Source organism: Jaculus jaculus, chromosome 9 (genome assembly GCF_020740685.1).
Source record: "Jaculus jaculus isolate mJacJac1 chromosome 9, mJacJac1.mat.Y.cur, whole genome shotgun sequence".
Classification (NCBI taxonomy): Eukaryota; Metazoa; Chordata; class Mammalia; order Rodentia; family Dipodidae; genus Jaculus; species Jaculus jaculus.
The window spans coordinates 85,190,834-85,209,146 of record NC_059110.1 but is presented as its reverse complement, the minus strand read 5'-3'; the positions used below and the strand labels follow the sequence as shown (position 1 = coordinate 85,209,146).

Genomic DNA, 18,313 nt, shown 5'->3' with positions numbered 1-18,313 from the left:
CCAATATCAACCAAAATGACAATTAATGAATACATTATAATACAGTCATATAATGAAATCTCATGTCTCAATGAAAAGTAAACCTACCAGGCATGGTGGTGCACACCTTTAATCCCAGCCCTCAGGAGGCAGAGGTAGGAGTATTGCCATGAGTTTGAGGCCAGCCTGAAACTGCATAGTGAATTCCAGGTCAGTCTGAGCTAGAATGAGACCCTACCTTGAAAGATTAAAAAAAGAAAGAAAGGAAAGAAAGGAAAAGAAAAGAAAAGAGAAAAGAAAAAAACCCCTCAAGACTCCCACTAATTCTTCCATTTCAGTCACCTCTGATATCATGGGTATGAAAAAAAATCTGAAAATTTAATGTTCAGGGCTGGGGAGATGGTTCAGTGGTTAAAGGCATTTGCTTGCAAAGCCTGCAAGCTCAGGTTTCAATTCCCTAGTATCCACACAGAGCCAGATGCACAAAGTAGCATATGGATCTGGCATTCAATTGCAGTGGCCAAAGGCCCTGGAATGCCCCATGTACTTATTCTCTCTCTCTCACTTACTCTCTCTCTCTCACATGCACACAAATATTAGAAATATTTTTCTAAAAATCTTGCTATTCAGAGTACAAGTTAGTCATGCCCTGGAGCCAGTTATACTGGGAAAAAAAGCCTTACAATTCATTTACTACTGTCATGAAAAAAAATGTGGTTTTCAGCCGGGTGTGGTGGCGCATGCCTTTAATCCCAGCACTTTGGAGGCAGAGGTAGGAGGATTGTCGTGAGTTCAAGGCCACCATGAGACTCCATAGTGAATTCCAGGTCAGCCTGGGCTAGAGTGAGACCCTACCTCGAAAAACCAAAATAATTTAAAAAAAAAAATAAAATAAATAATAAAATTTTAAAAATGTGGTTTTCAGTTTCAGATAGGGTTTCAATATTGTTTGTAAAAGTAGTTATGTGTTTATATTTTGTTCTGCCCTCATAAGTTTTTCAAACTGTTTTGTCTTTCTTATTAAGTCCATATCCCACCATTCCTTCATTTCAGTAATATTTATTTTATTCCACAGAAAATAGAGACTGTTATGTGGAATACCCCCAACTTACTGTGCCCTCTGAGTTTAGTGTAAGAAACATCTCATTCTATCTCCTCACATCCTCAGGATCATGAGCTAATCTCTCCTGTGTTTTCTATTTTTCTCTTTGCTTTGCCTTCTGCCTCTGAGTCTGTAAATATAGTCATGTGAAGGAAGGAAGAGCTGACAGGACTGAGGGGGAAAGGGAGAGAAGTGAGACAGCATCGATAGTTGGAGATTAACCTGGGTGACATAATGAAACCCTGTGAAACAAAGAAAGATAGAGAGAGAGAAGAAGAAGAGGAGGAGGAGGAAAAGGAGGAGGAAGAGAGGGGAAAGGAGAAGAAGGGAGGAGAGGAGAGAAAGAAATAGCATAGTTTAATTCCATTATTATGCAAATGGTTGTTCTTAACCCTCTGTCACTTTCAGCTGATGTATTCTAATACCCCATATAAATGGATGTAGGAATGTTTTGGTTATTAAATATATTTTAAAGTCATGGATTACAATCTACTTCTACTTTTTTTTTTTTACATTTCATCTTTTTCTTCTCAGATGAGCAACCTTCAACAAGTACACAAGAGGACAATAATGCTGCCTCCAGGAGTGCTGTGACTACAAAACCCGCACAAGTGATTTTTGATTTAGGTGAAGCTCAAATGAAGTCAAAGTTTGAGACACCATGGAAAAAACATTTTCTGGAGATAGTGGAGGCACGAGCTCAAATAATGCAACAGAATATATTAGAGAAGGATAAACTGAAGAAGGAGCTAGAAAAAAAGACAGCACAAAAGCTCCCTAAGGATAACTTGGCCAAAGAGTGGCTTAATACTGAAAACATGACAGTGAGTACCCGTGCATATTTGCTGGACAAACTTCTGCCCACTTTGGTTCCAGGAGTAGAACAAATGTTAATGCAACTCGAAAAGAAGAAGCTTTTGACCAAAGAAGACATTCCAACCAAGTTCGACCCACTTAATTATTTGGGGGAATATTTAATGAGAAACAATCCTCATTACATCAAAGACCCAGGAATGTCTGATTACCAGAAGGTGATGAGAGATGTTACAGAACAACTAAAGATACATGTTCCTAATACTATCAGCTACAGGTACAGTTTGTCATTGGTTCAGCTGATTAGCTTTCTCCTTACACTGAAAAGCAGTAGAACAATGTGAACACAAAAAGTAGTTATTGGACATGTGTGGTGGCACATGTATTTAGTCTCAGCACTCAGGAGGCAGAGGTAGAAGGATCACTATGAGTTTGAGGCCAGCCTGAGACTACATGGTAAATTCCAGGTCAGCCCAGGCTAGAATGAGACCTACCTCAAAAAAAAAAAAAAAAAAGATTATTTATTGGCTCCCACCTGTAATCCTAACACTAGCACTTTAGTACTTTGGATGCCAAAGCAGGAGGAATGCCACTAGTTCAAAGCCAGCCTGGACTACATATCAATTGCCATTGGTCTGTTTCCCTTTCATGCAATAATACCACCCTGCATTCATGACTGACTCTTAAATATAGGTCAATAAATCTGATAGTGCTGGTGCTTATTATTTGCTGCTCTTCTTTCTTTCTTTTTTATTATGTCTCCTAGCTAATCTTGTATGTTTATTTTTTTGTTTGTTTTTCTGAGGTAGGGTCTCACTCTAGCCCAGGCTGACCTGGAATTCACTATGTAGTCTCAGGGCCCTCAAACTCATGGCAATCGTTTTACCTCTGTTCCTGAGTGCTAGAATTAAAGGTGTATATTGAAGTCATTTCTACTTTTTTTTTTATATGGGAAGGGAGAGTGAGAAGGGGAGGAGAGGGAGAAAGAGTGAGTATGGGCATGCCAGGGCCTCTTGCCATTGCAAACAAACTCCAGACACATGTGCCACCTTGTGAATCTGGCTTGCCCTGGGTACTAGGAAATTGAACACAGGCCAGCAGACTTTGTAAGCAAGTGCCTTTAACCACTGAGTTATCTTTCCAGCCCCTACATCTCTTAAAATATGATTTTTAGTATTAACTTCTCTACTTGTAAAAAAACCATGAGAAAAAAATCAAAATAGACCTTGGAGGAATTTTTATAGAAATCTGCATTATTTATTTATTAATTTAGGAAATAGACAACCTGCTTGTTTGTTTTCTTTGAGATAGGATCTTACTATGTAGCCCAAGTTGTTCTCAATGTTAAAATCTTCATGCCTCCACCTCCCTAGTGCTGGAGATTACAGGTGAAGCACCAAAACTGGCTAATAGACATTGGGGTGGTTTGTGTTTAGAATGCTTTGTCCCCAGTTGGTAGCAGTTTGGAAAGTAAAGCTTTGCTGAAGGAGGTGTGTTGTTGGGAGTAGGCTTAGGAGTGTTATAGTGAGCTCCCCATTGCCAGAACTGAGTTCACTCTCCCTGCCATTATGAAGATTCCCCTAGAGACTATAAACTAAAAACAAAGCAAACAAAACAAAACAGCAACAACAACAAAACCCACTTTCCTCCCATCATCCCATCAGCTACTTTTGGTTAGGTTCTTTATCCCAGAAATAAGAAGGTAACAACAAAATAAAATTAGTACCAGTAGTGGGGTCATCACTGCTAGAAACCAGATTGTGTGGCTCTTGAACTTTGCAAAAGGAATATGGGTGGATTTGAAACATTGGCCTAAGAGATGTCTTGCAGTGCTTAGAGTTTGATGGACTATTCTTGTGATAGTTGAAAGACATAAATGCAGAAAGAACTATGGACTATGAAGCCTTGGCTAATGTGAGGAAGAAAAAGCTTTGTCTGGACTGGGCTAGAAGTCGTTTGTGTGTGTGGCTTGCTGCATTATGCTCTTGTCCTGAGAATTTGAGCATGGCTGAGTTTAGAAGAAATGGATTGGTGTGAGTAGATGGATATGGCACAGGAAGAAAGGAAATTTTGGGGCCAAAACTGCTGCCTATTCAGTAGCAGTTGTTTGAGAGATTATCACTATTGAGACTGGGCCAACTGTTCTGCATTGGGACAGCAGGAAGAATGCTGACACTTTTGAGTTTGGTAGCCCATCTGTTATTATAGGAGGATAACACATGCAGGAAACATAGCATCATTGGATTTGCAATGAAGTTTTTTTGTTGTTTGTTTTTTGAAATGGCTACAGTAGAATGTGAGTCAGGGATGTTGGAGTCCTTGCATGGAGACTGGGTGAAGCCATGGGGATGAACCAGGATTATTGATAGGCCATGACTGTGGGATGGCTGACAAGGAGAGTTGCTGCCATAGGATGGATTGTTCCCCAGGCTATGAGCAGCACAACTGGAGAGGTGGAATTGGAACCCAGAGACTTTGTTGTAGTTCTCAGGTGGACATGGAAATAAAGGATTTGATGTTTCCCTTATTTGTTTCAGATTTTGCATTGGTTCAGTCTTTCCTTGCAACTTCATCTTTTGTAGTATGAATGTTCACTTTATGCAAGTATGTATTTTTGGTTTTACAGGCTCACAGCTAAGATACCTTGGACTAGGGAGTGTTTTAACAGTGTTGGGGTTGATATAAGATATAGAGACTTTTAAAGTTGGACTTAATGCCTTGCATATTATTTTATTTTATTATTATTATTATTATTTTGGTTTTCTGAGGTAGGGTCTCACTCTAGCTCAGGCTGACCTGGAATTCACTATGTAGTCTCAGGGTAGCCTTGAACTCATGGTGATCCTCCTACCTCTGCCTCTCGAGTGCTGGGATTAAAGACATGCGCCACCATACCCAGTTGCCTTGCATTTTATGTCATGGGTGGTCATCAGTTTATGGGGGCCAGATACAGAAAGTGGTGGCTTGAATCAGATGTCCTCCATAAACCCATGTGTTTTGAATACTTAGTTCCCTGCTGATGCAATTTGGGAGGTGGAGTCTTTCTGGATGAGGTGTGTTGTTGGGGGTGGGGTTAGGAAATGTTAGCTTCCCTTTGCCAGAACTTGGCTCACTCTTCTGTTGCTGTTATCTACCTAATGTTGGCAAGGAAGGGATGTCCAACCTTTGCTTTACCATCTTTTCTCTGCCATCATGAGCCTACCTTTAAAACTGTAAGCCAAAATAAGAAACTTTCCTCCCATCAGCTCCTTTTGGTTGGGTGCTTTATCCTAGGAAAGCAAAGGCAACTATGGTAGACATTTAGTAACAAGTGTTTCTGTCTGAGAATATGCTCCATTTGCTTATCTTCTTTTGTACCCATCAGTATTGACTTAAAAGTTTTTCATACATATTGAGGCTGGTATGGTATCTCAGTGGATAAAGTGCTTGCTTCACAACTATGAGGACCTGAGTTCTATCCCCAGTTACCATGTAAAAAAATGCCAGGTGTGGCAGCACACACCTGTAATCCACCTGAGGTTGTTGTCTGGCCTTATAGGCACCTGCACACACATGCATATGTGCTCACACACATGTAAACATGCATACATAAGTTCATGCATACCACAGGAAAACAAAAATTGTTTTTCATATATAGAGATAGGTTTGCATCTTTCTTGTTAGGTTTGCTACAGGTTATTTTGGTTTTTTTTTATTTTATAAATTTTTGTTGCTAAGTGCATCTTCTCTCATTACATTTTATATCTGGAAGTCTGAAAAATATTAATTTCCATATTTTTTGTTTTCTTATAAATTACTGAGTTCTCTTATCAAAAATCTAGTTGACTTATTGGGGTTTCTAGAAAAACAACTATGTTGTCTACAAATAATAAATTTCCTTTTTCCGTTTCAATTTTAACATCTTTCTCTTACCTAGTTGCATTTGCTATTAGCTCTAACAATGTATTACATAATAGTGAGTACATGAATATTCTTGTCTTGATCTTACTACTTTAGTAGAAATGTTTCTTTCTTTTTTTGGGGGGGGGGGTCGAGGTAGGGTCTCATGCTAGCCCAGGCTGACCTGGAATTCACTCTATATTTTCAGGGTGGCCTCGAACTCACAGCGATCCTCCTACCTCCCAAGTGCTGGGATTAAAGGTGTGCACCACCACGCCCAGCTGAAATGTTTCTTATGTTACTGCTTCACCATACGCCACTTCCCTTATATACCAGCTCCCCATCTTAGAATTATTTTTATCTAAAAACTAAATACTTAAAAATTTTAAATTTAAACTTTTTATTTGGCTTGTGTGTAGTGTATATGTGTTGTGATGTGTAGTATGTTCAGTATAGGCATGTGTGTGCAGAGGCACATGCCCAGTGTGCATACCCATTGAGGCCAGAGAAGAATGCCAGTTGTCCTTCTCTTTTTACTTATCCTCCTGTTTCCTTGAGATGGAGTCTCTCACTGAATGCAGAGCTTCCATTTTTATTATTTTATCAGCAGCAAGCCCCAGTGATCTGTCATTCCCTCCCTGCAGGACTGGGGTTAGAGATGTGTGTGGCTAGCTGTTCATGTAGGTGCTAGGGAATCAAACTCAGGCACTTTCAGGCCTCCTCAGGCCCTCATGCTGACACAGCAAGTGTTCTTAATTGATAAGCCATCTCCTCAGCCCCTCAAACCCAAATATTTTATCACAACAAAAATGTAGGTAGGCAATGGGAAGGTAGCTCAGTGCCAGAGTACTTGCCTAATATGCACACCCTTAGGTTCGATCCCCAGCACTGAAAAAAAAGTATATAAGTTTCTATCTTATGAAATTATTTTAAAAAAAATCAAGACAGGGCTGGAGAGATGGCTTAGCGGTTAAGGCACCTGCCTGCAAAACCAAAGGACCCAGGTTTGACGCTCCAGGACTCACATAAGCCAGATGCACAAGGGGCACATGTGTCTGGAGTTTGTTTGCAGTGGCTGGAGGCCAGAGCACACCCATCCTCTTTCTCTCTCTCTCAAATAAATAAATAATTTGAAAAAAATCAAGACAGTTAATTTTATCAAATTCATTTTCAACAAGTACATTGGAGTTTACCATTTGCTTTTCACCCTGGACCCATTAATAAGAAACATTAATAGATTTCCTAACATTGAACTGTTCTGTAATTCCTGAAATAAATGGCACTTGAATTTTTTTTAAAATATTTATTTATTTGAGAGAGAGAGAGAGAGAGACAGAGAAAGAGAGAATGCACATGCCAGGGCCTACAGCCACTGCAAATGAACTCCAGACACAAGCACCCCCTTGTGCATCTGGCTTACATGGGTCCTGGGGAATCAAACCAAGGTTATTAGGCTTCACAGGCAAATGCCTTAACCTCTAAGCCATTTTCCCAGCCCACAACTTGAATTTTTTTTCATTATATTGAAATATATATATATGTTTGTTTGTTTTTCAAGGTAGGGTCTTTCTGTAGTCCAGGATGACCTGGAATTAACTCTGTAATCTCAGGGTGGCCTTGAATTCATGGCGATCCTCCTACCTCTGCCTCCTGAGTGCTGGGATTAAAGGTATCACCACCATGCCCAGCCTGTAATATATTTCCTACTAATAAGACAGATAAATATTCCTGGTTTCCTTTTTTTTTTTTTTTTTTTTTTTGGTTTTTCGAGGTAGGGTCTCACTCTAGCCCAGCCCAGACTGACCTGAAATTCACTATGTAGTCTCAGGGTGGTCTTGAACTCACAGCAGTTCTCCTACCTCTGCTTCCAGAGTGCTGGGATTAAAGGCGTGAGCCCCCACACGCAGCTGGTTTTTTATTTGTATGTGTATGCCATGGTGCAGGTGTGGATATCAGAGGACAGTGAAGTATCTGTACTCTTCTTTCTATATCTCTTTATCTACTTACCAATAATAGTCACTGCCAGTTAGAGCAAGTGAAATGTTTCTTCTTTTGAGGAAGGGATAATTTTTTAAATTTTATTGATTTATTTATATGAGAGAGATTAAGAGGGAGAGACAGAGAGAGAGAGATTGAGAATGGGCATGCTACAGCCTCTAGCCACCGCAAATGAACTCATGTACCACCTTGTGCATCTGGCATTATGTGGATACTGGGAACTCAAACCTAGGTTCTTAGGCTTCACAGGCAAGCACCTTAAGCACTAAGCCATCTCTCCAGCTCACAGGGGAGATAGTTTTTGTTTGTTTGTTTGTTTTGTTTTGTTTTTCAAGGTGGGGTCTCACTCTGGCCCAGGCTGACCTGGAATTCACGATGTAGTCTCAGGGTGACCTAGAACTCATGGCAATCCTCCTATCTCTGCCTCCCAAATTCTGGGATTAAAGATGTGAGCCACCATGCCCAGCCAGAAGCAATAGTTTTTAGTACCATTATGGATGCAAGGATTTTCATATATATCAAATGCATTTTAGTCAGTTATACTGATTTTTTTTTCCTTTTGATGATGAAATTACAGCATTTTGGCCTCCTGTATTCTGACATTATTTCATTTAGCCTTTGAAAGAAGCTTCATGCATTTCTTAAAGGATTCTTGGCCCCTGGAAATCACTCATTTTGAACTAGGAGTACTCATGAATTTACATTGTCATTGCTTATAGGCACTTCATCACTATAATTTAAAAAAAATAATCCAATTAATGGGTTTTTTATTTTATTTATTAGAGAGAGAGATAAAAAGAGAGACAGAGAGAGAGAGAGGGAGAGAGAGAGAGAGGGAGAAGAATGGGCATGACAAGGCCTCCAGCCACTGCAAATGAATTCCAGATGCAAGTACCATCTTGTGCATCTGGCTTACATGGGTACTGGGGAATTGAACCTGGGCCTTTAGGCTTCTCAGGCAAGTGTCTTAACCACTAAGCCACCTCTTTAGCCCCAGAAGTATAATTTTTAAATTTTACATTAGTAACATTTATTTAAATACACACAATTCAAATTCAGAATAACAGGATAGTCATGGAAAATGCTAATAAAAATTAAAAATAAAAATAAAAATAAAAGAAGAAAAGAATAACAGGATAGAATCTCCCTTATTGTAACAAAATTTTGCATAAAACATTAATTTTTACAGTTATAATGCATGGAAATATTTGTTCTATATAATATACATGTTTGCATTTTATTTATATCCCAAAAAATAATGTGCCCAAATCAGAAGTACAATACATACCTATAAGATAAATGACGTATGTGTATAGATTTTTTTTTGTTGTTGCTTACTTATTTATTGTTATGTTGGGAATCAAACCCAGGACCTCTAAACAGGTTAGGAAAGTGTTCTGCCTCTGAGCCATACCTCCATCCCTCACCATCCCTCATAGCTAGTTTGAACATAGCATGAAAAAAGCAGACTGGATAATATAAAAATAAAAAGTACAGCAAGAGGTCATAGGCTTCTTTTTAATTTCCTCAGTAGCTTCCATAGTGGTAATCTAACTCTAAACATTTCTTCATCAACTCGAGAAAGAAAGAGAGAAAGAGAAAGAGAGAGGATGAAAATGACTTTTTCTTTCATTGAATAGTAGATGATATGAAATATATAATCTTTTAAAGTAAGCTCATGTTGATACTTTTAGGTGAAATACAGTGTTTCACCAGGTATGGTGGTACACACCTTTAATACCAGCACTTGGGAGGCCTAGGTAGGAAGACCACTGTGACTTTGAGGTCAGCTTGAGATGATTTGAGAAAAAAAAATGTTTCAGGGATTTTATCTAATTTCTTGTGTTTTTCTTTGTGTATTTGATTTTTTTTATATAGTTTTTTGAGGTAGGGTTTCACTCGGGTCCAGGCTGACCTGGGATTCACTATGTAGTAGTCTCAGGGTGGCCTCAAATTCACGGTGCTCCTCTTACCCCTGCCTCCCAAATGCTGGGATTAAAGGCATGTGCCACCATGCCCGGCACTATGTTTGATTTTTTTTTTTTTTCCTCATTTTTCAAGGTAGGGTCTCACTCTAGCCCAGGATGACCTGGAATTCACTCTGTAGTCTCAGGGTGGCCTCAAACTCACAGAGATCCTCCTACCTCTGCTTCCTGAGTGCTGGGATGAAAGGCGTGCACCACCATGCCCGGCTCTTATTTGATTTTTTTAATTAATTAATTAATTAATTTATTTATTTATTTGAGAGCGACAGACACAGAGAGAAAGACAGAGGGAGAGAGAGAGAATGGGCGCGCCAGGGCCTCCATCCTCTGCAAACGAACTCCAGACGCGTGCGCCCCCTTGTGCATCTGGCTAACGTGGGACCTGGGGAACCGAGCCTTTAACCGGAGTCCTTAGGCTTCATAGGCAAGCGCTTAACCGCTAGGCCATCTCTCCAGCCCTCTTATTTGATTTTTTAAAGGCAGGATTTCACTATATAACCCAGGCTGGACTAGAATTCTGGCTGTTCTCCTGCCTTAGCCTCTGAATACTGGGTTTATAGTGTGTGACACTGTGCCTGGATCCTTCTATTCTTACACTTAAAGTATGAGTTCATGACAACATCAACATATCTACTGATTTGCTTTATCCTACAACTTATGTGATAGCTTCAAAATGATAGTGAATGTAGACCTATCATACTAAAAATACTAAATGAGGTTTTAGATTTATGAAGCTTTTTGGTCCTTATAATATCTTGTACTAAATGAAGCTGAGCAGAAGCTAAATAAAGCTGGTCATGGTGGCTCATTCCTATAATCCCAGCACTTGAGAGGCTAAGACAGGAAATCCAGGCCTGGTTTAAGGCCAGTCTGGGCTACAGAGTTTGTTTTAGAATAGCTTCTGCAGAAGACCCTGTCTCAAGAAAACAAAACAAAGCAATAACAACAACAACAAACACTAAAGAAATCATTCTTTAAGCCTTTATTTATGCCAAACCAAATATTTTTTGTTTTGTTTACAATTGAGTTTTAAATTAGTAAACAAAGTAGTGGATTTCATGATGACATCTTCACACACGTGTTCATGTACTTTATTCTTACTCATCTCACATTACTTTTGCTGTGTTTCCCCTCCCATTAATCCCTCTATTACTCTTAAATAGAGAAAATCTTTCTAAACTATGACTCAGAACAATGAAAATATTGATAAGTTTGATTACATAGAAGTTAAAAGCTTTTTGCCTGGCAAACTGAGCCACTCAGTTCTGCTGTCTTGGTGAGAAAGCAGTCACAGATAAGCATGGCTGTGCTCCAGTGAGATTTTATTTATGGATCATGAAATCTGAATTTCATATAATCTTCATGTGCCACAAAACATGATTCTTCTTTTGACTTAAAAAAAAGTTTTTAAGATGTAGCAACTAGCTTTTGAGCCACACAACACCTATCAGTGCGTGGGCTAGGCTTGGTTTGCTGACCCCTGGTCTCTTCCAGATCTAAAAAGAAAACAACAACAACAAAAATTATTTTGAATTTCAGAACTTCTTCCCAAATGTCTTTATTTTCCTTTGAATGTCTTCTTGCAAGGAGACCTGTACTGATAAAGGAACCTAAAATCCTTTGTGTCTTATTTTAGTGTCCTTCTTATAAACAATTAATTAGAAACTTTAGCATACTTCTTTTCTGGTAGTGCTGGGGATGGAACCCAGAGCCTTGTGGATGGTAGGCAAGCACTCTACTACTGAGCTATACCTCAACCTCTGTTAATTCTTTTGGAATTAGGTACATATACTTCTCTGAAGTAAAATAAAGATATATGTACATTACTCGTAGGTTTTGTGTGTGGAAGTGAAATTTTTGTTTGTTTTTTTTTTTGAGGTAGGGTCTCACTCTGGCCCAGGCTGACCTGGAATTCACTCTGTAGTCTCAGGGTAGCCTTGAACTCATGGCGATCCTCCTACCTCTGCCTCCCGAGTGCTGGGATTGAAGGCATGCGCCACCATGCCTGGCTGAAATTTTTATTTTCAACTAAAACGGTATTTCTGGGGCTGAAGAAATGGCTTAGCAGTTAAGGCACTTGCTTGCAAAGCCAAAGGACCCAGTTTCAATTCCCCAGTACCCATGTAAAGCCAGATGCACAAGGCAGCACATGCATCTGGAGTTTGTGTGCAGTGGCTGGAGGCCCTGGCATGCCCATTCTCTCCTTCCCTTCCTCTCTCTCTCTCTCTCTCTCTCTCTCTGCCCCTCTCTCTTTTTTTCTCTCTTTCTCAGATAATAAATATTAAAGAAAAAACAGTGCCAGGTGTGGTGGCATGCGCCTTTAATCCCAGCACTTGTGAGGCAGAGAATCACCATGAGTTTAAGGACACCCTGAGACTACATAGTCAATTCCAGGTCAGCTCAAGCTAGAGTGAAACCCTACCTCAAAAAAAACAAAACAAACAATATTTCTGAAAGTGTGGTTGCCTACCTATGACATCAGATTCACCAGAGGTGCTTGGTTAAAAGCACAGATTCCATTTACAACATCCTGAGTTCTATCCCCTGTTCTCCCCTATTCCCTGTATGTTCAGATCCTAGATTATTCTTTAGATTTTCTGAATCGGAGCCTCTAAGAATGCATTAAAACAACATCGTTGGAGACTACTATGGACACTAAAATGTCAAGACCAATTTTTTTTTTTTAAAAAAAGCTAAACTAAGGGAGTTTTAGTGTTAGTGCAAAGTTCCATGAGCATGCAGGAAGCAGTGTCACTCACTGAATTTACTAGATAGTTTAAAGAACAGTTCTGCTCACTATCTGTTCTTACTGAGCAAAGTATTAGGTTGCATCTAGATCTATTCATATTAAGTTAAAAAATGATCACAATTTGAGAATTGGTGTTGAGGCTGTAAACCAGTATCATGATAAAGCCTTCCTGTTGTCCCCCTTTTCTGCCAGAGGGGAATATAAATCTCAAACAACACACAAACTCCAGGCATGGATCATCACTATCTATATGAACAAGAATGGGCACATCAAGAGTCTGGTCTAATTCCATTGCCAACCAATGACATGACACATGAGGAGCAAAGTTGTTTCACTGCTGTTTCTAGAACTAGGAGTTTAGCTATTTAAGGTCATTGGAGGTTTAATAAGCATCTTAATTTCTACTGGCGCAATACTGCTGTAGGAATTCCATGAAAGAGTTAAATTAATCAAAGGCTTTGTTTGTCTGGATTGTTAGGATTAGTACTTCATCTCTCTCTGGCAAAAATCCAAGGTCCACATGCCAGCCTATGATGATAGCAAGCTTGTAGAATATTCAATATCCTATAGATGCTTTTCGGCAGCATGCCCCACTCCCAGTGTCTGCTAACTTAAAGCTTATCTACTCAGCAGACTTAGAAAAGATAGTCCTGCTTGAACATTCTTTGACCTATATCACTATGTTGTCCTCAATCCGTTGCAGAGCCTTGAGGAAGTCCATTCACGTTAGGAATGAGTGTTTTTCTTATATTCTACAAAATAAAAGGGCAAAATTTTTGTTGATTTGTCAAGACTTTGTCTTCTGGTGACAGTGGTAAAGTGGCTTCAGCTTGATGCATAAAGTTTTCATCTATCCACTTCCCAGGACAAAAAGGGATTTATTCATCTTTGTTCAGTGTTTCACAGTAAGTTGTGAAAAGACCTTCCCTACTTATTTACACAGTGGTAATCATTTACTTGAAAAAAATATATAATATCCCTGCTGTCTGTAAGTTTTACATCTGCAATATAATTGATTGTTTTTCATGAGAGTTCTTGAAAGACAGCTGTAGAATCAAAGTGGACTTTGACCTTTAATTCTTACATGCAAATTTGTAAAACTGTGAAGTGGGTTAGGTTCATATCACTTGTTTTTACATTTTCCTTCTTCTTGTTATCTTTTTCTTTTATCTTTTCTTTCTGACTCCTCTGATTTCTTTCTGATTCTTCTACTTGGAATACATATGCAAAAGGTTCTTGACATCTTTTTATGAACTGATAATGAAGAATATTTGCTCTTAAAATAAGATTACAAACTTTTAGCAACTTGGTTGTTGCACATATTCACAAATGTGTTTGAATTTGTAAAATGAGGTACCAAGAAGGTCAATCTTAATGCATAACTTTTGTTGTTGTTGTTGTTGTTTTGAGGTAGGGTCTTGCTCTAGCCCAGGCTGACCTGGAATTCACTATGTAGTCTCAGGGTAGCCTCAAACTCATGGTGATCCTCCTACCTCTGCCTCCAGAGCGCTGGGGTTAAAGGTGTGCACCACAACACCTGGCTAACTTTTTTTCTCTCTCTCTCTCTTTTTTTTTTTCCTTTTTACAGTTTTTATTAACATTTTTCATGATTATAAAACATATCCCATGGTAATACCCTCCCCCCCGCACTTTCCCCTTTGCTGGCTGACATTTTTTAAATAAAGATTTTTAAATGCAAAAGGCTGGGGATATAGTTCAGTTGGTAGAGTGCTTGCCATAGCATGCACAAAGCTGTGAAGAACTGGACATGGTGACACAGTACTTGGAAGGTAAAGATAGGAGGATCAGAAGTCCATGGTTGGGCTGGAGAGATGGCTCAGTAGGTTAAAAAAAAAAGTGCTTGCATTACAAGCATGAAGACCTGAGTTCAATCCCCAGTATCCACCTAAAAATGCCAGACATAGTGGTGCATGCCTGTAATTCCAGCACTGGGGAGGCAGAGACAGCAGGAGCTCTGGAACTCACTGACTAGCCTAATCTTAAAAAGAGATGGACACTGTTCATGAGCATAACATCCAGGGCTGTCCTCTGGCCTCCCACACACATGCACCCACACGTACACACATGCACCATACCCACGTCAAGGTCATTCTTGGCTACAGAGCCCATTTAAGTCCAGCTTAGGCTACATTTAAGCAATAAGAAAGGAAGATTATTAATATTAGAATTTTAGACTATTGCAGGAAAGCAATTTATTATACTGTAAATGTCATTTTTCTTGACATATATGATCCTGGAATGAGAGTTCAAAAGATTCAAGAAGTAGATCTAAGTGACTTAGTCATGTGTTTTAGCACATTAGCACATGCCTGTAATCCCAACACTTAGGAGACTGTAGTAGAAGAATTGCTTGCTGGAAGTTCAAGGCCAGCCTAAGCTACATAGTTAAGTTCTAGGTCTGCCTGAGCTAAAGTGTGACCCTGCCTCAACACTCCCTGTAAAACAAAACAAAATAACAAGACCACTTAGATCTTTTCTAATATGATGCTTGCCCAGAGGGTCTGGTAATGATCTCTGATACTTGTATTTGTGGTTAATTTCATAGTCACTAAGGGTTCTCTATTGTTCCTTGAATACCTTTTGGGATTTTTTTTACCACGTGACTCATTATTGGCCTTATGAATTTATAATAGAATAATTATTTCGTGAGGAAAATAATCATAAAAATATATTTCCAAGAATTACTTTATCATAGCTATATAGAAGAGAACAAGTCAGAATAAATGTTCAAACACTCAAAATATAAAACCAAGTAAAATTTAAAAGGGAGTGAGACAGAGGCTTTTCTTATTTTATTTTATTACCGATATATAATTCCTTGCCAATTAACTCATGTGAAATGCTCAAAGCATTTACACAGACTATAAGCTAAAAAATCCATTGTGCATGTTTCTGTTGAGATGCAGTACCTGCAAAGGCTTCCAAATTTACTACTTCAAAGTACTTACATTTTGTATTTCATATGCATGCACAAAACTTCAAAATGTCTAACTGATCCTTATAAAGTTGCCAGCACTAGGACTTGGCAAGAGAGAGAAAGAGAGAGTATTTCATCCCTGATATGGGTTTTTCTCAGTTGCCAGGAGATGGTGACTTCCTAGACAGCTGTCTGTTCACTCCACACCAGCTGCCACCCCTTTACTGAGCCAAACCCTGTGCCTACATTATGCTTGGAAATCCTGCAAGTGATCCTCCACAGGTGATATTAGTAACATCAATCTGCATTAAAAATCAGATTTTATCAACCCAGTAAGGCAGATTATGCCAAATGTGAGTGGCTAGATTAGGGAAATAGTTTAATACTATTTGAATGTCTATTATACCTGATGGCATGTGGTAGGGCTTTATCCAAAGTTCTGATCTTGTTCAGCCTGAAGCAGAATAATTTTCATACTCTGGTGAGTTTAGTATATTTCTCTCTCTCTCTTTTTTTTTTTTTTTCGAGGTAGGGTCTCACTCTGGCTCAGGCTGACCTGGAATTCACTATGTAGTCTCAGGGTGGCCTCGAACTCATGGAGATCCTCCTACCTCTGCCTCCCAAGTGCTGGGATTAAAGGTGTGCGCCACCACGCCTGGCTAGTATATTTCTCTAAATGATGTTCTGGGGTGTATATATCCCATTCTTACTTAAAATTCCCACTACTTATCGACTGAAAAATCACAGTACCAACCTTAAATGATATCCTAATGGTCTATACCTTATCCTGGAACTGGGTGTTGAATGGGTCTTTAGCATAGACCATTGCTGATGTTAAAGAGACTGAAGCAGAGGTCAGAGTTAATATCTCTCCTGCTGGAGCTGGATACCTGGCATTATGCCTGATAAGATGCAGTGGTCCAGGAGTAGAAATACCAAATACTACCCAAGGTGTATGGAAATTCCTAGGATTTGCCACTTCATTTTCTTGATTCACTTAAAAGTATCTAGTAGCTGATATCCTCAAATGAACAGAGTTTGCTTTTTATTTTTCTTTTTAAGGTAGGGTCTCTCTCTAGCCGAGGCTAACCTGGAATTCACTGTGTAATCTCAGGGTGGTCTCAAACTCACAGCAATCCTCCTACCTCTGCCTCCTCAGAGTGCTGGGATTAATGGCATGTGCCACCACACCTGGCTTAGAGTTTGCTTTTCCATAAAAGAGGTTCTGGCCTTCTAATAGCTGATGACCTTACATGCGAACTGCCTTGGTTTCTTTATTTTTTTTTATTATTATTATTATTATTAATTATTTGATGTAAGGTCTCACTGTAGGCTGATCTGGAATTCACTATGTAGTCTCAGGGTGGCCTTGAACTCACAGCAACCTCCTACCTCTGCCTCCCGAGTGCTGGGATCAAAGGCGTGCACCACCACACCCAGGTCCTGCCTTGGTTTTTATATCTCCTGTCCTAGCTCAGTCTAACACCATTAATTACATACTTCTTCATCCCATCCCAGCCCCATGTAAAAATCCTTATGTCAGTGGTTTCTGCTCCACTTTTATTTCTCCAGGAAAGTGGTTCAACTGGAACTCTACCACTCTCATTTAAAAATAAGCAATCTTCACTATATTGGTAGCTGAAAAGCTTGGAGATACCCAGCATTCAGCAAGCATAAATTTAGACCCCCAAACCTGGATTTAGTCCACCACAGCTAGAGGCTTCCTTCCTTCTTTTCTTTTCTTTATTTCCTTCATTCTTTCTGTCTTATTTTCTCTCTCTCATTCTCTCTCTCTTTTTTTTTTTTTTTTTTTTTTCAAGGTAGGGTCTCACTCTAGCCCAGACTGACCTGAAATTCACTATATAATCTCAGGGTGACTTCGAACACATGGTTATCCTCCTACCTCTGCCTCCCAAGTGCTGGGATTAAAGGTATGCACCATCATACCTAGGTCCTTATAAACTCTTTGAAGACACGGTTATTTTCTATCCATATCAGTATTTGAAACTGAGCCTGAAGAATTGGTGCTCAATAAATGTTTTAGATAAATTAATTATTAACCTGAACTTATTAATAGGCCTTAGTGCATAACTACAGAGCATTCAATAGTTTCAGGCCTTATGAAAAAATTAAATTTAGCTATCATGAAGAATTTACAGAGTATTGTACAATGAAATTAGCTAAATTTATTAAAACATTTGTCCATGTACACTTGTCTCACATCCCACACTTTTTTCAACTTTGTGTCAAGCTATCTCCAATATATGGTACTTACCAAGAACCCAGTGTTCTCCATTCTTTTAGGCCTAGTAGAAAGATTACAATCCTTATCTTACTTCATCTGTCAGCAATATTCAATGGTGATAACTATTTCCTTCTTGATTAACTTTTTTTATCCTTTCCATGATATCATACTTTTCTACTCTTCTACTGCCCTAGTTAGTCTTTGTTCATTTTGTACTACCTGATTTCCAAATATTAAAATTCCTCCAGATAATTGGGAAGATGGCTCAGAGGTTAAATGTATTTGCTTGCAAAGCCTGCTGGCCTTGGTTCAATTCTCCAGCACCCATGTAATGGCAGATGCAAAGTGGCACATGCATCTGTGATCTTGATGTACCTGGGACAATGAGAGATGGATCCAGGAGAATCCAAAGCTCACAGCTCATGGGACAGTGAGTCTGAAGTTTGTTTGCCATATGGCAGGTTATTTGTAGCAGTAAGAGTCTCTGTGGGCTGGGCGTGGGGGCACACACCTTTAATCCCAGCACTCAGGAGGCAGAGGTAGGAGGATCACTGAGAGTTTGAGGCCACTCTGAGACTGTATAGAGAATTCCAGGTCAGCCTGGGCTAGAGTGAGACCCACCTTG

At 39.3% G+C, this 18,313-nt stretch overlaps 1 protein-coding gene across 1 annotated transcript in view; it reads left to right on the top strand.

The window, feature by feature from the left end:
* Positions 1-18,313, top strand: part of Efcab5 (EF-hand calcium binding domain 5) — a 147,528-nt gene that overhangs the window by 14,957 nt on the left and 114,258 nt on the right. The window contains exon 3 of the mRNA XM_045159537.1: positions 1,616-2,171. Coding sequence (XP_045015472.1) covers positions 1,616-2,171 — 556 coding nt within the window. The remainder of the gene's footprint in view (positions 1-1,615; positions 2,172-18,313) is intronic.